Genomic DNA, 22,402 nt, shown 5'->3' on the forward strand with positions numbered 1-22,402 from the left:
TCCATATTCTGTTTTTGGAAATAGCGGATGGCTTGCGACTTTACTGTTTCCTCATGTACATCCTTCAATTAAAGGGCAAACGAAAAACCAAACAAAATTAAAACTACAATTTCTTTATTAAAAACAAATTAAATAATGAAGGAGACTTCACAATTTTTTAAATATTATATTTTCATAAGTATTTAATATATTATCTACCTTATAAAATTCTAAATGGTGGCCTCGCCTCCTGCACGAACTCTAACAAGGTGATAATTGATAAAAAGACAGATTAAATATAGGCAATGTGAAAAAAAATGCTACATGTGTTGAAGTGTGCCGTCTGAATACATTAAAGTTTCGGCAGTAATTAATAAAAATAAATACAGATAAATGTTTAATCCTCAATTGAAACGCTTGTCTGTGCTATTTTTGATGAAAGAATATATATATATTACGGTTTTGCAGGTACCGGTCAAATTGGTCGAAAACGTTGCACTATATTCATTCCAATTTTACGCGCAAAATTAATATATTGTTTAAATGAATGTGGGGTTCTTTTTTTAATTTTTTTTTTGAACCAGTAAAACATTACACACTGTACACACACACAGACACAGACACGCACACATATGTTTTTTTTTTTGGTTTTCTTCCGGTGACGACCGAAAGTGACGGCGGACGTACGTTCGGATATGCATGGGCACTGCGGCTGAAGACTCTCTATCAGCTCTAAAAATTTAAAAGTTCTATTTTGATACTTCTTGAATAAAATCGTGAAGAAGCAAAAATATAAAATCGTTAATATCTGGGGATCGAAAGTGTCGATTTAAAAAATGTCGTGTAATTTTCTTAGAAATTTTGTCAAGAGTAAGATCTGCTAATTTCATCAAAATCGGCTGAAGCGTTTTTCTGAAAAGGTGACAGAAAAATATAACAATACCAGAGAGAGAGAGAGAGAGAGAGAGAGAGAGAGAGAGAGAGAGAGAGAGAGTACAGTCACATGTATTAGACTTTTTGACTATATTGTAGTGATGTCGTTTGCCGTATAGAAAAGTTAAAAATTTACAATCAAATCTGTGTTGGAACCATGCTTTTACCTTTTTAACTCGGGGCCTCAAATTTTAGCACTAAAGAATCAAAGAGAGAGAGAGAGAGAGAGAGAGAGAGAGAGAGAGAGAGAGAGAGAGAGAGAGAGAATTAGAGAGAGAGATTTTTGTGTTTTATAGTGTTCAGGAAATGGGTACATATAAACGACATATCCCAATAAACGCATGTATACGTATGGATGTATATATTTATTTATATACGGAATAAATAGTAAACAGTCTTCATTTAGTATAATTGACACATGGCCTTATTTTTTGCAGAACGGTTATTTCCCGCAATTGCTTAATGTTGTGTGCATGTACAGTCATTGAATTGGCGGCATTTCTTTAATGCCGACAAAGCGACCCAGCGGGCTGCAAGTCGGTCGTACTGCAGGGGTACTTCGGCGGCATGTCTTTGATGCCGGCAAAGCGACGAACGTCTAAATTTAGCGAGTTACTCAGAAAAAATTCCCGCCACTGTCACTTTCCCACGAACAAGGGTGCAAACAAGATGGCAGACGAAGCTGGACCGTCCAAAAAAATGAAATCTTCAACATTTGTAAGTTAATGTTGTTGTCTAAATTATTTAGGATTGCGTAGGATTTCCAGGCGAACACGTACGCAACTTTAAACAGGTTTGACACATGCAGGCCGATTTGGTTTTTTAAAATGGAAAGTCTACAAAAGCAAAACTCTTTATTGTTTAACCATATGTAATTTACAGCAACTTTAGTTTATTTGCAAAGTTTGAAGAAAATCGAACGTCTGGTTCTTTTTAGCAGAGACATAAATAACAGAGATTGGCAACTCCGCCATCAGCGTGATTCGTTGTTGAAAAATGTAACGGGACCGACCTTTTTCTTTTTAGTAAACTGAGATAATGATTTTAAACCAAAAGTATATTGTTTTTATGAAAAATAGGCATAGGTTTTGGACATTTTTGAGACAAAAAAATTGAATTAAAAAAATTGGCGAAATCTCAGACGACGGGTAGCCAACTGCTTACTGTTTTAATATTGTTTATAATACATAAATTCATGAAAATATCATATTTTGAATGTTTTGGAAATAGGTTTTAGCTGTTTATATTTCGATATAGTTGTTTATTTGAAAGATAAACTGATAAAATCAGGGAATACTTTACAATAGGGACCGCGAGATTTTGATCAGTTGCCAATCTTTGTTAAATATGTCTCTGAGGAATATACAGGAAATATTGTCATTTTCCGCAGTTAGAAGCAGATTTTTAAAAAATACTACAATCGCTTTTTAGCTCACCTGTTTTACTGATCACATTTTGTCCGGCGTCCATCTGTCTGTTTACATTTTCGACATCTTCTGCAGAACCAAACTTGGCACAAAGCATCATTGGGTAAAGGGGATTCAAGTTTGTTAAAATGAAGGGCCATGCCCTCTTTCGAGTGGGGGGGGATAATTAAAATTTATTAAAAAATTTGTTGATATCGATTTTTCAAAAATCTTCTTCTAAAAAACCATTTGGCCAGAGGAGATGAAAGTTGTGTGTAAGCATCCTCAGATAGTGTATGTTCAAGTTTGTTCAAATTATGGTAATCGGGGGTATGGTGGGTTCACAATGGGGGGGGGGGGGGGCGGCTCAAATTCTACAAAGGAAAATATAGAGTATATCTTTAAAAATCATCTTCTCAGAACCCATTTGGTGAGAAAAGCTGAAACTTGTGTGGAAGTATCCAAAGATAGTTTGAAATCAAGTTTGTTCTAATCATAGTCACTGGATGTAAGGTGGGGCCACAATGGGGGGGATGGGGGGGGGGTAGAAGTTTTACATATGAATATACAATTTTTTTTTTAATTTTCTACTTAGAAATCAATTGGCCAGAAAAGCTGTAACCTGTGGGAAGCATCTTCATCCTCAGAATAGTGTAGAATCAAGTTTCTTCAAATGATTGTCCCTGGGGGTAAGGTGGGGTTACAATGGGGAGGGGGGGTCGAGGTTTTACACAGGAATATATACAGTTATATAATCTTTAGAAATCTTCTAGTCAAACACCATTTGGTCAAAAAAGCCGAAACTTGTGTGGAAGCACCCTAAGATAGGGGATACCGAGGTATTTACCCTTAATTAAGTGATCTAACCAGGCCAGTAAAACTGTTCAATGAAAGTTTATTTGAAATATTTAATACCTTAAAAGCAATGTGTAAATATTCTTTGAACATAATTAAATTCCATAAATTTACTTGAGTTTGTCCAGACACAACTTTTTCTGTCATGAATTATATAAATACATGCACTCTTTATAACTGTCCCTTGTGCCACTGATACATTCAAAACTTGCAACCCAAATTCCTGTTATCTCTTGATTATGAATGGTCAGTTTATGTGGCCTGGTGGCCAGTGACCAGATTTGTAACTGGTTAAAAATGAATTCTATAATGATGCAAGTCCCCTGTGATATGTCTATTAAGCTATAACTGCTTATACTGCAGTTAAAGACTGCTAAGAAAACTGCTTAGAATAACTGATTACACTTTTACCTAAAGCAGTTATGAACTGCAACTAAAATATTTAATATACTGCTTGAAACTGCTCAAAAACTGCCATTTGAAAACTGCCTAAGAACTGCCTATCTACTGCTAAAATAGGCAGTTCACTTCGCCATGGGATATGTCTTATGATACTCATGATGCATTTGATAATGCGCAGGCTTCTTATGTGAGTCGATCATCAAAGCTTATGGGTGCTGGATGAGGTTAAGAGTTTTGAGCTGGTTATTGAGTTTTTGGAGCAGGTGCCCTCTGATGATTATATCTTACCCTTATAGAGAAAAGAACTGACTTTTTTCCATTGAAATTCCATTGAACTTTCATTGATTTTCCAGTTTTCATTCAAATACCATTGATTGTGCATTTAGTTATCTTGTGTCTTCATCAGACCTGAGTTTTATACCTACCAGTTAAAAAGCAGTTTTCAGATAACTGCATTTTCAATGGCCTGCAACTCTCAGTGAAACGTACACCAGTTTTCCATTTCACTTAAACTTCAATATATGTTACTGTCTCCCAGTAATTAAAATACCATTTATTTTCAGGAGCAGTTAAATGGAATTCTTTATAATACACACTTTTAGATTTACATTGTATTTCAAGCTGAGTAAGTGCCAATCTGGGTCACTGGCCTCTGCCAGATAAACTGACCACTAAGAATTAAGATCACTGCATAACAGGAAGTTGAGTTGCAAATTTTGAATGTTCATCTTGGAGCCTAAATGTGATGTTCAGGCCAGCATTTTTTAATTTTTAGATTTATGAAATATTTTTCAAAATGTTTGGGGGGGGGGGGGGGAGGAGGGGAAAAAAATAAAAATAAAATTGAAAAATTTCTCCGTCGAGAAAAAAAAATTAAAATAAAACAATTTTTCAACAATATTTTTTTTATTTTTAAAATAAGAACACATGTTCAGGAGCTGCCATTTTTTAAAATATATATTAAGTACTTTTGGTTGTGATGATGTTCTTATCATCAAAACATATTTTATCCATGGGCACTAAAAATTTGTGTTAATTAATATATTGTATATGCATGTTTAAAAAGAAGGGTTTTCTTTTTTATATATTACCAGCACATACTATACATATAGATAAAAACCAAAAGAATTAAGGGAGTTTTCACTTCTCCCTTGCAAAAAAATAGGAATAAGTTTGAGAAATCATTTAATTGATTAAGTTAACAATGCTATTCACAAATTCAAAATTTCAAATATTGTTACTGAAAATAAATTAGATTAGAAGCATGTCCATAAATGTCAGTAAAAAATCAAACAAGTTTTTAATTTAAAAAAGCTGGTCTAATTTTTAAAATTTTATTTGTTTATGTAATTATTTCTTTGATAAAGGAAATGTTTTGTTATTTTGTTAGCTTAATGACAAATAAAATCATTCTCTTTCCTTCAGTTATAAGACTCCTGTGCTTCAGTGTGTTTAGGGTTATTAGTCCAACCCTATGACCCACTTACAGCAGTTATGTAGAGGATCTATTTCCAAACTGTTAATTATGATTATTTTAGTATTTATTTTGCAAAAATGTCTTTTAAATAAGTAGCTTATCATTTTCTTGCCAATTAGGTTTTTTTTTAAATTTACGGAATCGTGAACTTAGAAAAAGACTTCAACTTCTCTTTTTTGAGGAAATTCTGGCTAAGTTGCCGATCACAAAACTTAATAGGGTCGTAAACTGTAGGGTTGGACGAAAGCAAACAGCAGTAGGCCCTATCGTTTGTTTGTTTGTTTTTTTTTTTTTGTAACTTCTAGTGCCCGTGACTTGATCAGAAAGAACTTCGTCTTTTTAATCAATGCATGAACAACAATAATTCATAATACACATACGTGATTGCATCAACATTTATCAGTTTATTTTTTTTTTTACCAGAAAGAAAATTTGGGGTCGGAGGAAAAAATAAAATTAATATTTCGTTCAGGTCCTTTTATTTTTTTTTTAATTTTAAAAAAAATAGGGTCGGCGGGTTTGTAAATCGAAATTTCAAAAAATGCTGGCCTCATGGTCAGGAAAAATGTGTTATTGTTGGGCATCCAGCTCTTTTGTGGCATATTTATACAGTGAATTTATGGAAATTTTTCTGGGGATATATTCTTGGTCACTTGAGGTAATTATAATTTTTGATATTAAATTCCTACACTTGTATGATTTGATACAAATATTAATATATTTGCGTAAAGAATAATTAATATATACATACTATCAAGTGATTTATTAGTGTTGCAAGCAGCGTGCATGGATGTATTGAAAAAAAAGAGTTATGTAATATAGCTTCATGTTTACCATTTTAGATAAATGTATTTGGAAGTCAATAAACTAGTAAATAATGTATGCATGTAAGTATGCGGCTATGCACATGCATACATGAGAACATTTAGATAATATTTACCTAATATCAAGCACAATTAAGTTGTCCTTATTTATTGCTCTTATGAATTTTGTACAGTTACATGTATAACAATTAAGCATTATGGGGAGATTTGAATTCTATATTAAGATTTCTCTGGGTCAGTATTGTGCAAAACATTCAGGGTTATCTTATGATGCAACTTGATCTTGACCTACTTATCTTCTATAAAGCAGTCAAATAATAATCAATGGAAAATCAATGGGTTTTCCATTGCATGGTTTTCAATGTATTTCACCGTGTAAAGCATCCTTTTTCCATTAATTAATTGGCATTGAAAGATGACATCATTAAACTGGTGCAAACTTATTTGCATAGCTATTCATTTTCAATGGTGTAGTCGTTTCAATGGACTTTCACTGAGTTTTCGATCACTGTGTTTTAACTGGAAACTGGAAAAGACAATATTATATAATGCCATTTTATGTGACATCTTGGTAACTGGAAAAGCAATGGGGTTTCAATGGCCAGAAATAAACTGCAGAAATAATGGAAATTCAATGGCATTAAATTCTTTTCTGTAAGGGTAGTTATTATAACTAGTACTAACTTAACCAAACAATGCATGGATGGCCATATGAAATTTACTATTATATGTGGCTGAAACTCCTTGTAAAATATCCCCCCCCCCAAAAAAAAAAAAAAATGAGAATTTAAAAGGTGACATCTAAATAATATTGTTATCCTAGTGTGAACAAAATTGTTTACAATATAAATCAGCATGAGCATGCACATACTCCTTCAATTTTAAAATATCTCTTTGACATATGCAGATAGAGTACAAGGGTAAGCAGTTAAGAAATGAAAAAAATCTTTCCAAAATATTTTTACTGCTTTAGAACTGCCTATCAACTGTTAAGGCTTATAAAATTGCTTATTTTATTAAAGGGTTTATTGTGGTTCCAGCATGCCCTTAAGCATGAGTGCAGAGAAGGTTAAGAAACAGTTTATAAACTGCGTGTTAAGGTGGTTTAACTGTTAAGGACTAAAGAAAGTACTGCCTTAAAACACTTTGCCATGGGGGTGTGTCTAAATGTGATACTGATGCACTAGACAGGCTTCAATGCTGAATGATATATTAAAATATATTGTATCATAAATTGTTCTTAAAATTTAATGACCATCAGTTGTATATAATTTGAAAGACATTGCCCATTATATGACATATTTATGTAATGAAATATATTTATTACTTTTGAAGTACATGCATTTATATAAATTCTTACAGTTTCAAGGAGCTAATTTGAAAGTGTATATTCTGGAAGACACTGAAGTGCGTATGGGACAAGATCAAGGAAGAAAGTATGGAGTAACAAACGTTTTGTCAAAGTCAACAGAGTATGACTGTCTTCATGAAATGGTTATGCCCGAGAAGTTTATCATGAAGACTAAGGCATCAGTGAACAAATGTCTTTTGTTGAAAAATTACGCAATTAAAGAAGATGGAAACATTAGAATATCCGATTACACTACAGTAAGTATATATATACAGTCTATCAGCAGTTTAATAGTTAATTTTTATTCTCATTTAAAGTAATTTTCCCCTGCTTTAACTGAAAGTAGGGGATATATTAAGAGGTATAGCGCACTTGATATACAATTTCGCCTAAAATATAGCAGTTTTGCAAACATCAGAAATTTTCAATATAATACAATACTTAGTTAAAAAATATTCAAAGAAACGTAAGTCAGACAATTACCATGCTGAAAGAGTCTTATATCTCTTACACAAGAACTTAAAATATTCAGCTTTTGTAAGGGATATATAGGAAAAATGGGAAAATTTAAGGCGCTATACCTCTTTAGGTCTGTTCATTAGTCCATCTGTCATTCTGTCTGAAACACAATCCTTTGCAGAAGATATATTAATTAAAAAGCAAACATGTTGTTAGTTTATTAGGAAACTATTTTTGTGGTCTTTCATTGTCTCGTTTTTTCCTTTGGGCCACACTTTTAATCTTTCATTTTATTAGGGCTTTTCGACTTTCGGTCGAAAAGACCTATTGTTATTGTTCTGTTTTATTAGGGCTTTTCGACTTTCGGTCGAAAAGACCTATTGTTTTTGTCTTTTTTTATTATTATTCTCGACAGGATTTGTGTCAGCGATTTTTTGAAAACGGAAAGACATATTGAAACAATTATGCAACTGTCTTAAAGCAATTGTTGATGACACGCGTATGTAAGGTTTTGGACTTCCGGTTCCGTTACTTACGGTTTTTACAAGGATATCACTAAAAATTAAATGAAACACAAATTTTACTTACTTTTTGAGTTAGAAATTTTAGAATAAGATGTATCTTGTCAAGTTTTACAAATTTGTCAGTATAAACGTTTTTCTATATCTTATCGTTTTTAAGATATTTGACCTCAAACTTGAGAAAAGGGGGGATAAAAAACAAAAAATTTCAAATGACCTTAGAAATTTAAGACGCCTTAATATTGTTAACGTAGTAGTAGTTAGCATACATTTAAAGTCTTAACAAAAAATATGTAGTACTTCCGGTTTTATGGATTGATATAAATTGTCTATAGGAGTTTCAATGTTAAATTGAAATCACGCGTTCCACGTTTTCTCAAAAAGTTTTCAAGTTAACATTACAATATTTCACTAGTATAATGACACAAACAATGCGCAGACCGGAAAAGATTTTGGGTACATAATTTTGGAACTTTAGGGATCTGCATGGGTTAACGTTCAAAACAGCCCTTTTGTTGTAACTTTTTTATTTCTCTTCCGATTTTCAAAATCTTTTCCGTTTATTGTTTTAAATAAAGAGTACAATCTTAAACTTATGGTCCGAGGGGCCACTTTTTGACTCCTTATAGGGGTTTGGAAGGCCTTAAGATCATTACTTGTTTAAATTTCAAAAAAACAAATTATTAAGAGTTATTTCGCTTTGCTGTAAAAATGTAGAGCATAAATACTATAGGCATACTAAGTTTTGTGTCCGAGGAATGAATACTTACTTCAATATGATTTTTTGAAAATATTCCTCTGGAAATTAAAAGTGTAGCTTCTTGTAAAGTTCTGGAGTTATCTTTCTTTTGACATTTAACTACTCATGAATTCCTATCTAAGCAACTGGTTATACATGTATCTATGGGTCATGCGTACTTATAAAAAATATGTATTGGAATCTTAGGTCAAGAATGCTTAGCCATTCCCTCTTCTTTCCAAAAACAAAAATGTGCCTAATGTACCAAAAAAAATTAAATGTACCAAGGTGTTCAGAAAAGTTGGAAATAGATTAGAGATAATTTTTTGACCTTTTAAATAAAAAGGGGATACTGGGGCTGTCGAAAAGCCCTTACTTTTTGTTGAAGACAAAAAAAGTTCTAGTTAGGGCTTTTCGACTTTCGGTCGAAAAGACCTATTGTTATTCTTCTGTTTATTAGGGCTTTTCGACTTTCGGTCGAAAAGACCTATTGTTATTCTGATGTTTTATTATTATTATTATTATTAGGGCTTTTCGACTTTCGGTCGAAAAGACCTATTGTTATTCTTCTGTTTCTTATTATTATTCTTATGCTCGACAGAATTTCCGTCAGCGATTTTTTGAAAACGCGAAAGAATTTTGAAACAATTATACCATAGTCTTACAGCATCTCTGAGTGACACGCGTATGTAAGGTTTTGGACTTCCGGTTCCGGCACTTCCGGTTTTGACAAGGAAAATACTAAAAATTCATTGATGCACACTATCTTTATTATATTTAGAGTTAGAACATTTAAGTTTAAGAATTAGATGTATCTTGTCATGATGTACAAAATCATAAGCGTAGCCATTTCTCTATCTCTTACCGTTTTTGAGATATTAGGGCTCAAACTTGAGATAAGGGGGATGAAACATAAATTTTTTTTTAAAAACCTTAGGAATTTTATAAGATGCCGAAACATTGTTCAGATAGAAGAATTCAAGATATATACCAAGTTTGAATAAAATATATTCAGTACTTCCGGTTTTATGAGCCTATGAAAAATTGTCTATGGGAGTTTCAATGTTAAACTAAAATCACGCGTCGTTCGTTTTCTCAAAAAGTTTACAAGTTAACATTACAATATATCAGATTTATATAGATACGCACAATGCGCAGACCGGAAAAGTTTTTGGGTACACAATTCAAAAAAGTTAGGAATCTGCAAGGGCCAAAGTACAAAACAACCCTTTAGCTGTAACTTTTTTATTTCTTTTCCGATTTTAAAAATCTTTTCAGTTTAGTGTTCAAAATAAATAGTATAATCTTAAAAGTATGGTCCCAGGGGCCACTTTTTGAGTCCTTATAGGGGTTAGGAAGGCCCAAAGATCATCATTTGTTTAAATTTCAAAATGTTTTTTAGTAAGAGTTATCTCGCTTTGCTGTAAGAATGTAGAGAACAAATACTATAGGCATACTAAGTTTTGTGTCCGTGGAATGCATACTTCCTTCGATATGATTTTTTGAAAATATTCCTTTGGAAATTAGAAGTTTAGCTACCTGTAAAATTCTGGAGTTATCTTTCTTTTCACATTGCACTACTCATAAGTTCCTATCTAAGCAACGGGGGTTACCAAGGCGTTTAGAATTTTTGGAAATAAGTTAGAGAATAATTTTTTTTTTTAACATTTAATTAAAAAGGGATAATGGGGCTGTCGAAAAGCCCTTACTTTTTGTTGAAGACAAAAAAAGTTCTAGTTATTATTATTATTATTATTCTTTTTCTCGACAGAATTTCCGTCAGCGATTTTTTGAAAACGGAAAGGATTTCAGAAATAACTATACAATAGTCTTATAGCATTTTTTAATGTCACCAGTATGTAAGGTTTTGGACTTCCGGTTCCGGTACTTCCGGTTCACACAAGCAAAATAGTAGAAATTAAATGAATCAATATATTGCTTTTATTTTTAAAGGAATTTCGTTGTAATTTTACAGTTATATCAACCATGTCAAGCTGTTTAAAAAGTAAGGCGGCGGCGAGTTTCTATCTCTTATCAGTTTTGAGATTTTAGGCCTCAAACTTGAGAAAAGGGGGGATGAAAAAATAAAAAACTCAGAAAAGCTTAGGTATGTTCTAAGACGGATATATATTGTTTAGATAGATGTAATTAAGATATATTCCAAGTTTCATTGAATAGTATTGAGTACTTCCGGTTTTATGAGCCGATGAAAATTGTCTATGGGAGTTTCTATGTTAAATTGAATTCACGCATGTAACGTTTTCTTAAACAGTTTTTAAGCAAATATTTTTATATTTTGTATTTGCAATAAGGGACCTAATGCGCAGACCGGAAAAGGTCCTGGGAAAAAATTCTAAAAAATAAGGGATCTGAAGGGGTCAATATTAAAAACGGTCCTTTAGCTGTAACTTTTTTATTGTTTATCTGATTTTCAAAATCTTTTCGGTTTATAGTTTGGAATAAAGACTTCAATTTAAAAAATATGGTCCGAGGGGGCACTTTTTGACTCCTTATAGGGGTTTTAAGGGCCTGAAAATGATAACTTTATCACATTTAAAAAAAAATCAAATTCAAGAGTTATCTCGCTTTGCTCAATGAATGATTAGCATTAGAGCTTTTGGCATACCAAAACTCTTGGATCTTAAATGAGTACTTTCTTATATATGAATTTTTAGAACTTTTATTTCAGGAAACAAACGATATACTTGGATAAAAAATTCTGAAGTTGTCTTTCTTTGGGCATTTAATTTCTAAAATGTTAACGTGTGGGTATATGCTCATGATATTTTCTTAATTTTTAATATACAGATTCTGTGAGAAAATATGATAAATTTAAATAAGGGGTTTTAGGGGCTGTCGAAAAGCCCTTCCTTTTTGTTGGAGACAAAAATAGGTCTAGTTATTATTCTTATTCTCGACAAAGTTTCGTCAGCGATTTTTTGAAAACGGAAAGACATATTAAAACAAATATGCTATAATCTTATAGCACTTTTACATGGCACGCGTATGTAAGGTTTTGGACTTCCGGTTCTAGCATTTCCAGTTTTGACAAGGAAAATACTAAGAATTCATTGTAACATAATATTCTTATTATTTTTTGAGTTAGAGCATTCAAATTTCAGAATTAGATGCGTCTTGTCCAGTTGTACAAAATCATAAGCGTAGCCATTTCTCTATCTCTTACCATTTTTGAGATATTAAGACTCAAACTTGAGATAAGGGGGGATGAAAATTAAAAAAAATTCAAAAAACCGTAGAAATTTTATTGGACGCTTAGACATTGTTTAGATAGAAGTATTCGAGATACATTCCAAGTTTCAGTAAAATATATTGAGTACTTCCGGTTTTATGAGCCTATGAAAAATTGTCTATGGGAGTTTCAATGTTAAACTAAAATCACGCGTGTTTCGTTTTTTCAAAAAGTTTTTGAGAAATTATTACAACATTTTTCTTGGTTAATGACACAACCAATGCGCAGACCGGAAAAGTTTTTGGGTAGACAATTCGAGAAAATAATTTTTACCTTTCATTCGATTTCCAAAATCTTTTCAGTTTATTGTTGCAAATAAAGAGTACAATCTTAAAATTATGGTCCGAGGGGCAACTTTTTGACTCCTTATAGGGGTTTGGAAGGCCCAAAGATCATAACTTGTTTAAATTTCAAATTTTCTTTTTAGTAAGAGTTATCTCGCTGTGCTGTAAGAATGTAGAGCATAAATACTATAGGCGTACAAAGTTTTGTGTCGGAGGGATGAATACTTACTTCAATATGATTTTTTAAAAATATTCCTCTGAAATAAAAAGTGAAGCTTCTTGTAAAGTTCTGGAGTTATCTTTCTTTTGACATTGCACTACTTATATGTTGCTATTTAAGTAACTTGTTATTACAATTCTCGATAAAGTTTCGCCAGCGATTTTTTGAAAACGGAAAGAAATATTAAAACAAACATGCAATAGACTTATAGCATTTTTATATGACACGCGTATGAAAGGTTTTGGACTTCCTGTTTCCGGCAGTTCCGGTTTTGACAAGGTTAATACTAAAAATACTTTGAAGCACAATACCTTTATCATTTTTTGAGTTAAAGCATTCAAGTTTAAGAATTAGATGCATCTTGTCTAGGTGTACAAAATCATAAGCGTCGGCATTTCTCTATATCTGCCTGTTCTTGAGATATAAAGGTTCAAACTTGAGAAAAGGGGGGATGAAAAACAAAAAAATAATTAGAAACCTTAGATATTGTATACGACGCATTGTTAAGATAGACCTATTGAACATATATTCAAAGTTTGAATAAAAAATATTGAGTACTTCCGGTTTTATGAGCCTATGAAAAATTGTCTATGGGAGTTTCAGTGTTAAACTAAAATCACACGTGATTCGTTTTCACAAAAAGTTTTTGAGTAATTATGACAATATTTCAGATGTATAATAATACACACAATGCGCAGACCGGAAACGTTTTTGGGTAGACAATTCGAGAAAATAAGGGATCTGCAGGGGCCAACGTACAAAACAGCCCTTTAGCTGTAACTTTTTTATTTTGATTTTGATTTCAAAAATATTTTCAGTTTATTGTTCAAAATTATTAGTACAATCTTAAAATTATGGTCCGAGGTGCCACTTTTTGACTCCTTATATGGGTTTAGAAGGCCAAAAGATCATCACTTGTTTAAATTTCAATTTTTTTTTTAGTAAGAGTTATCTTGCTTTGCTGTAAGAATGTATAGCATAAATACTATAGGCATACAAAGTTTTGTGTCCCAGGAATGAATAGTTACTTCAATATGATTTTTTGAAAATATTCCTCTGGAAATTAGAAGTGTAGCTACCTGTAAAGTTCTGGAGTTATCTTTCTTTTCACATTGCACTACTCATAATTACCTATCTAAGCAACTGGGAATACCAAAGCGTTTAGAACACTTGGAAATAAATTAGAGAATAATTTTTTTTTGAACATTGAATTAAAAAGGGATAATGGGGCTGTCGAAAAGCCCTTACTTTTTGTTGAAGACAAAAAAAGTTCTAGTTATTATTATTCTTCTCGACAAAGTTTCGTCGGCGATTTTTTGAAAACGGAAGACAAAAACAAAAATTTAATGTTTAGTTCTTGTAGCAATCGTTAATTTCTCCCGTATGTCCCTTTTTGGACTTCCGGTTTATATACTTCCGGTTTACAGATGCAAAAAACAAAATATTAAAAGGACCCTTGTATTTATTTTATTTTTTTAATTATAAACTGAGACATTTTGGAATTAAATACTTCGTGCTATGATATACAAAATCGTAAGCGAAAACCTTTTTCTATCTCTTACCGTTTTCGAGACATTAGGCTTCAAACTATGAAGAAAGGGGGGATGAAAAAAGTAAAAATTGAAATAACCACCAAATGTTTAAAGTGAGGCATGGGAAATGTTACAACTGTCATAATTATCATATATTTTAAGTTTTATTCAAAACATATGAGAACTTCCGGTTTTATAAGTGGATAAAAAATCGTCTATGGGAGTTTTAATGTTAAACTGAATTCACACGTGCTACGTTTTCTCAAAAAGTTTTCAAGTAAATATTTTCATATTTCACATGTATAATGAGGGACCTGGTACGCAGACCGGAAAAGGTCCTGGAAAAAAAATTCCGAAAAATAAGGGATCCCAAGCGGTCAATATTAAAAATAGCCCTTTAGCTGTAACTTTTTTATTTTTAATCCGATTTTCAAAATCTTTTCGGTTAATAGTACAGAATAAAGAGTCCAATTTAAAAATTATGGTCCGAGGGGCCACTTTTTGACTCCTTATAGGGGTTTTAAGGGTCTGAAAATGATACATTTATCACAATTCAAAAAAAATAAATTTCAGGAGTTACCCCGCTTTGCTCAATGAATGATTAGCATAAGAGCTATTGGCATACCAAAAGTCTTGAATCACGAATGAATACTTTCTTACATATGAATTTTTAAAACTTTTCTTCAAGAATTAAAAGATATGTTTTGATATAAAATTCTGGAGTTGTCTTTCTTTAGGCATTTAATTTCTTATAAGTTAATGTGTGGGTATATGTTTATGACATTTGTTCTCATTTTATCATACACAATTTTGAGAGATAAAAATTAAGAATTTAAATCAGGGGTTTAAAGGGCTGTCGAAAAGCCCTACCTTTTTGTTGAAGACAAAAACAGGTCTAGTTTATTTTATGTTCTTCATTTTATTTCAACTTAACTGTTAATGCATGAAGACATTTGTATTCTTATGGTAACAAACATTACTGGAATCAAACGGTAATTTTAATCCACATGTTTAGGCAGCCATTAAAATGTTTTGAATTTTTTGTATATACCGCGAGCCCGATTTTTTTTCCTGAAATTATTTTTCCACACAATTTTTTGTTTTTCAAAATAAAATAAAATGCATCGGAGCGGGCCATTTTCAGAGGGGGGGGGGGGGGGGCGCCCAAGGGATGAGAATCTAAAAATTAATTTTATGTGGCCTTAGTAAACAACACATATTTTCTGAATTAGTTTGTTACATTACTTTTAGTCATTTTTTATATTTTCACAGGTCTTTGACACTTCAGCAGACAGGATTTCAGAGGAAAAAATAAAGAAATGGACAAACCCACCAATTAAACCAATTGCAGTTTCAAAGTCTTTAGAAAAGGGAGACCGAGTTTCAATCTGTGGAACACTTGAAAGGGTTTGTCTCACTGCATGATTTACAAAATTTTTTATATAATGTAAAAACATATACCGTATAACAAAGATGGTCAAGCGTACTGCTGTATATATTTACAAAATTATAACGAACTATAGCTTAACTGTATACAGGGAAATATTCGCCCCCAACTAATTTCCACCGCGTTTGCCCTCATTGTCAGCTAGTGGGCAAATTTAAGACTGGGCGAAACTGTTTGCAAGTTTAGAAGTGCGAAAATTACACAGGGCGAAAATAACCCTGATTTTTACATATTAATATTTGGAATTTAAAATATTTGTAAAAATTGAAATCAATTGTAGTACCCTTACTAAGCTGTATCCAATTCCCATTTTTAAAATATGATGTTCTATCGGCAGATCTAATATTGTACATCAGGACTATATATGTATGCGAGATTAGGGAGATGTGTGTGTGTGTGTGTGTGTGTGATCTGAGTGTAATATTATAATATTATATATATATATATATAATATATATACTTAGCTATATTTCAGGTTTTTGAAAAATATGCAAGTGAAAAATAATCACTTGATTTGTAAGAAAAAAATTATCAAACTGGAATATGGTCTATTTTATTGACTTAAAAAATGTATAAATATTGTAGAGAACACAGATTCTTCAGGGGAAAAGTTCCCAAAGGAGAATTCTCACCATAAAGGACCAAACTGGTGAGGTTGATGTTAAATTATGGGGAGAAAGGCTGATGCACATAGCACCTGAAGAAAGAACAAGAATTGTTGTTACAAATGTTACAGTGGATGAATACAGAAACAACAAAACTCTTAACAGCAACATGTCCACTCGTATCGAAGTCAGTATATATAAAAGATCATGTCTTTATATAATATATTTTGTTATTGCTATATTTTTTCGTCCGTCGTCGTTCGTCAACAATTTTATATTTTTAACTTCTTAAAAACTACAAGGCCAATTGTTTCCATTTTTGGTGTGAAGCATGTCTATGGTAAGAGGAATGTAAATTGTGAAATTGGTGGCTCTACCACCCCCAGGGTGCCACAGGTGGAGCCAAATATGCAAAAAAAGCTAAATTTTCAAAACTCTTCTTCTCTACTCCCACACATGTGAGGAAAAAACTAATTGCATGGTTATGACGTCATGAAGCCCTCTACCAAAATTATGAAATTCATGGCCCCAGGGTCAGGGGTTCAGGCTCTAGGGTGGGGCCAATATGACCATATAGTAAAAATGTATTAAATCTTAGAAAATCTTCTTCTCTACTCCCATAGATATTTGTTAAAAACTAAAAAAATAAACAAATATTCTTGTTAATAGTAAAGTAATAATTGGCAAACTAAAATCACTAATATAAAGGTAAAATGATTTTGGTATAAATCCCAGATGGTGATTGTCAACGAAGATTGAATATTCAAAAACTGGAACAGGAGAAGTGAGTAACTCATGATGGCTTTTAAAGCTCAGGTTGTTTTTCGTTTGTTTGAATGCCCACAGGGAGAGTTTCTGTCTGCCCCAGGTAATGGGAGGTTGTTTTAGATAAAACATGTATAATAACCACCTTGTTATAGCTTTTCTATGAAAACATATACACATAAAACCTATCCTGAAAGTTAATAAATATGGGAAAATTATTTTCTATCAGAGTCTTGCACCTTTTCAATATCAGGTCATGCGCTCTTTTATGATCTTTTAAATTAAGTTTTTCGCTAAAATTACAGGTTTAATAGCTAGTCCTTTTGGAAAGATTTCAGGCAGAGAGGTGGTCATCATTACAATTTTTCTTCACTCCAGAATAAAACTTAATTAAATGTATATATGAGACTCCTTGACAAGTTTGTGTATGGGTTATCCTACTCAGGTGACTTGTTAAAAGAAAATGTTTAGGTATTATATTGAAATCATTGTACATGTGTATCTTTAACTAGACACAAAAGAAAGTAATTAAAGAGTAAATATTTTATGTCGTAATCATATAAAATTAATAATATGTATTGATTATAAAAACAATATCTTATGTTTAATGTTGTTTCTAAGAAAGCATTTATTTGTAGATCAAAGAGGATGCAGAAAACTTCTCGGGAAAAATAGAGGCAGCCTGTTTTGATGAGTATGTTTGTTGCCAAATTTATTTATTTTATCATAATCCACTATGTATCTTCAAATAAATTTTGTCATGATTCAAAAAGTCAGTATATATATAACCTCCACTCTCTTTCATGTGACAGAAATATATAAACCCTAAGCGTCAAGAATTTTGGAGGGGAATCTCAACAACCAATAAAATCAAAGAAGACAAAACTAAAAACCAATTGAATGTCTAGATACTGGTACATTATATCTTTGCCCAGAACCTTAATTATAGTAATTTCAACCATAAGGCAATTTATGTCAATTTGGTCAAGATAGCTGAGTCTGGTTGTTCAATTCAACTGGCAATGACTGGAATTTTAAGTTTATAAAGATTTAATTAGATACTTTAGCATTATATTTTTAATTTATTTGTACAATTAATAGTAAATAATTAGATTAAATAATTTTTGAGTTTATAAAAGATTCAATTAGACACTTTAGTATTACATTTTAAATTTATTTCTACAATAAATAGTACATAATTGAATTAATTTAATTATCAATAAATTACTTTTATTTATGGATTTATTGATTTAACAATTAATAAATCTGTAACTCCTACACAGATATGATACACAGGATTTGTAAGCTACATTGAAATAACTGCAATCATGACTGACCTTTTTTTATAACATATTTGTTTAAAGATTCACTGTGACTGTAATTATATATAATGCTTGTATTATGCCAGGGATTACTTTACAATTTTCAACGTCATATCAGAATTTTCTTTTTCAATTTCAGGGACTCTTTATCCCTTGTCATAAATGAGAATGTATTCAATGTATCAGCTGATCTCATTGAAATGGTTTTTCCGTTGCTGTCCTTTGAAGAAAATGTTGAGATTACTGGACAAGCAAGGGGAAATACCATCACAACCATGTTAGTACATCCTTGATATGCTGATCACAAATTAATGTTTTAGGTCATTAATTTGTTAAAAATAAAAAAAAAAATAAAATACTTTTTATGAAAATAGAATATTTGTCAAAAATTCATTTAAAGGCTATTATTACTAATGCTATAATGTATGTTACCTTCTCCAATTTTTAGCTCAACTGAGATGTAAAGTGAGCTTTTCTGATCACATTTTGTTTGTCTATCTGTCTGTCCATGGGTAAACTTTTCACATTTTCAACTTCCTTTCCCACGAGAACCATGCACTGGGCCAAATTTAAGAAAACTTTGCACAAAGCGCAACTGAATGATGTGGATTCAAGTTTGTTTGATGAATGGCTACACTTCCTTTCAAATGGAGATAATTAAGAATTAATGAAAATTTGTTGGTATTTTTTATCAGAAATCAATTTACCAGAAAAGCTAAAACTTGTATTGAAGCATCGTCAGGTAGTGTAGATTCCAATTTATTTATAATCATCATTTCTTGGGTAGTCCTCAGTGGGCTAATCTGGAGCGGGATACTGTTTACATACTAGAAAATGAAATTGGCGCTTTGAGATGGTCACTATTTTAATGTTGTCTAGTGTTTTTATATGTATCTCATACCTGAGACACGTTTAACAATACAGTGCTGAATGTGTTATGATATGACTATGAAATTATCTAGTTACAAAAGGGCCTCAGTATTTAACAAAAGAATATATGGATTATATATTTATTAATGAGAAAAATATATATTAATTGTCAGGTGTGAAAATTAGCTAATTTTAATAAGTGACTTTTATAAAACAATCATGTGTATAGCCACAAACTGTTTTGTGCGTGGTCTTAAGTGTTAATATTTAGGTCTTTTCAATTTTGCAGTCGTTGGATTGCTTTTGCTAAGTAGTAATTTTGTTAACCAGGTTTTCAAAAGGAAAATTCCGGTTATTGAAATGGTGAAAATGGCGGGCGGGCGGCTGCCAAAAGGGTACCTAAATTGTACGGCTAACTCCTGCTACAGTTTTCAAGATAGGAAGTTGTTTTTTTTTACAACAATTGTACATACATGTATATCAGAGCTGTGCATATTACTTGGATTTTGATTTTTCATAATTTATGAAAAAAATGCCACCTGTTGAACTTAAAGTTATTTTCAAATTATTTTCAAACAGAATATTGCATATAAGCTACTCCATTTTTCTGGATAGGTTGTGTTTATCAATTCAGGGTTGACAAATGGATTTTGGAAGCATGATCGATTAGAATAAAGTTACATGCATTTAATCTGCTGGATTTTAAAATAAAAATTCTTGTTTTAACTCTATTTAAATATAATCATCAGCACTCTCAATGTAAACAGAGTTTTTCAATAATGCCATAATCTATTTATATTCATTGCAATTTAATTCCTGCTAGTTGTCGCAGTTTAAAATATCAACTGTCTTTTAGCATGCTGCATTGCAGTTCTATATATTCAAACTGACAATCTCAATGCAGGTTTCCTAAATGTATATCAAATCAGTGGACTAGACACATTATATAATCAATACCTAAGTTTCAAAAACATATATAATGATGGACACCTGTATCTATTTTTAGTAACAGGTACTTCCGTTTAAACAAGGGCATAGACAAAATAATGGGAAAGACACTATACTATACTTCTTTTACAAAATGTGCAATGTCTATCATTATACTCCTATAGTGTCTGTAAGTATAAATTAAAGCAAATTTGCCTTCACTGTGTACTTATGTATGTTGTTTTATTTTCAGTCTTGATGTACATCGCCAAGATGAAATGTAATTCCATCAACAATACACAATAGCCTTAAAAGAAGAGGATGTTGATTATAATATAATAACAGCATAAAGTGCTCAAGAAAGCATTGTATTAGTTATACCCCTGCTCCGAAGGAGAAAGAGGTATACTGTTTTACCCTTGTCTGTCTGTCTGTCTGTCTGTCTGTCTGTGAGTGTCTGTCTGTAACAAATATTTCTGTCGGATGTTTCTCAGCAACTATTCATTGCAGAAGCATGACATTTTAACACACTATTTGTTTAGGCATGCCATATCATGGAATATATTTTTGTACCAATCGGACATCAACTTCCTGTTAAAAGTAGACTTTGTTTATTTTCAGCCTAAATTTTCAAACCAATTTGTCAGATTTCTCAGCAACTATTTCTCGCAGATGCTTGAAATTTAAACATACTATTTAGTTAGGCATACCATATATTTTAGTATCAATCGGATGTCAGCTCCCTGTTAAATATTGACTGTTTATTTTTTGCCTATATTTTGAAACAAATTTTCGTCAAACATTTTTCAGTAAGTGTTTATCACAGATGTTTGGAATTTTAACACACTTTTTGTTTAGGCATGCCATATCGTGATATATTTTTCTACCATTCGGATGCCAATTTCCTGTTAAATGTTGACTTTGCTTATTTTGCATATTCACATATCAGAGCGGGGGTATTACTAGAGAGCATTAGCTCACAGATATCTTGTTTGATTATCTTTATGACTCTTTTGGATTTTTGTGTGTTTGTAAATGTGCTTTAAAATTGGCTGCTGACATCTTACAATTTTTAAAACATTTTCAATTAAAAGCTGACCAATTGTAAGTTAAAATTTCAGTATAATTGACCTCTTATATTTTTTAATTGACCTCTTATATTTTTGAATTATGGAATTTTTTTAATTTCCTAAAGACTGGTATTACATAATGTTTGTTTGTTCCATGATACATAACTATATATGTTTACATAGAAAGGTCTTATATTTATTTGATATATCATTTTTTACTTTTAATTCAAATCCAAAATTACTTGTGATTTCTCTAAAGAATACTGACGAAATTTCTATATCTTTTTTTGTTTCATTAACTTGCAAGCAAATGCACAATAAAACCACTACTAAAATGTGTAGACATACTTTTAATGGTTTGTTCTTTCCTATCTGTATCCAAATGAATGCTGCTTTATGAGGCTTTTAAGGTAGCTAACTACATCAATGATTAAATACTTTTTACGACACAATGTCGCATTTGTGAATTTTTTGTTTAACAGCAAAGCTGCATCAGTAGTAAAATTTATTATTCACTTTCTAATCTGAAGATTCCAAGGTAAAATCTGTCAAGATTGAGACTTTTGTTCATGATTTATTACTTACTAATTTACTAAATATCATAAATCATAATCCCCCTCTTTTCTATCATTTCTCAACACTTCTTCAAACTCCATTTAACCCTCTCTAAGGATTTAAATAGACATATATTTATGCGAATTTCTAACTTGCATGTTGATACACAGGATGAATGACGATCTTTCAGCCACCTTTACCCTATATGTGGTGCTTAAATAAGCGTAAAGATGGCTTAAAGACTATCTTTAAGCCACCTTTAAGGACAACGTATTGGTCTTAATGTCCAAACTTCTTTAAGCCATTTAAAAAATCTATAAAAAAAAAAAAGAAATCTTAATTTAATATTGTGCTTAATTTACCAACAAAATGTATTAACTTTATGGCAATTTAATCAGCTGTGATCAATGGACAAATATATACATGTATAACATATATGCATAGTATTTATTTAAAAAAAAAGCATGGCCTTGCGTCTGGACAAAACACACACCTGTTGCGTATATTCTGTGTTAGTTCTAGAGTTTTTCTGAGGTTTAACAAACAATATATTTTAATTAGATATACAAAAAGAAATAAAAGCAAGAGTAAAGACTCGCAACGCAGCGA

At 31.6% G+C, this 22,402-nt stretch overlaps 1 protein-coding gene across 1 annotated transcript; it reads left to right on the forward strand.

Annotated features, from left to right (window-relative positions):
- Window positions 1-1,353: 1,353 nt before the first annotated feature.
- On the forward strand, window positions 1,354-21,498 carry LOC128168877 (uncharacterized). Its single transcript, XM_052835026.1, has 7 exons — window positions 1,354-1,629; window positions 7,239-7,484; window positions 15,505-15,639; window positions 16,265-16,471; window positions 17,688-17,743; window positions 18,511-18,648; window positions 20,422-21,498. Exons 1-7 carry the CDS (start codon window positions 1,480-1,482, stop codon window positions 20,450-20,452), a joined length of 963 nt encoding a protein of 320 aa, XP_052690986.1. The 5' UTR covers window positions 1,354-1,479; the 3' UTR covers window positions 20,453-21,498.
- Window positions 21,499-22,402: the final 904 nt, after the last annotated feature.

The sequence above is a fragment of the Crassostrea angulata genome, unplaced genomic scaffold (assembly GCF_025612915.1).
Source record: "Crassostrea angulata isolate pt1a10 unplaced genomic scaffold, ASM2561291v2 HiC_scaffold_64, whole genome shotgun sequence".
Classification (NCBI taxonomy): Eukaryota; Metazoa; Mollusca; class Bivalvia; order Ostreida; family Ostreidae; genus Magallana; species Magallana angulata.

Coding starts and splice junctions, on each gene's coding strand:
- LOC128168877 (XM_052835026.1), top strand. CDS start 1,480: ATGTCTTTGATGCCGGCAAAGCGACGAACGTCTAAATTTAGCGAGTTA. Junction 17,744..18,510: donor GAGGCAGCCTGTTTTGATGA/GTATGTTTGTTG, acceptor TTTCAATTTCAG/GGACTCTTTATCCCTTGTCA. Junction 18,649..20,421: donor GGAAATACCATCACAACCAT/GTTAGTACATCC, acceptor TTTTATTTTCAG/TCTTGATGTACATCGCCAAG.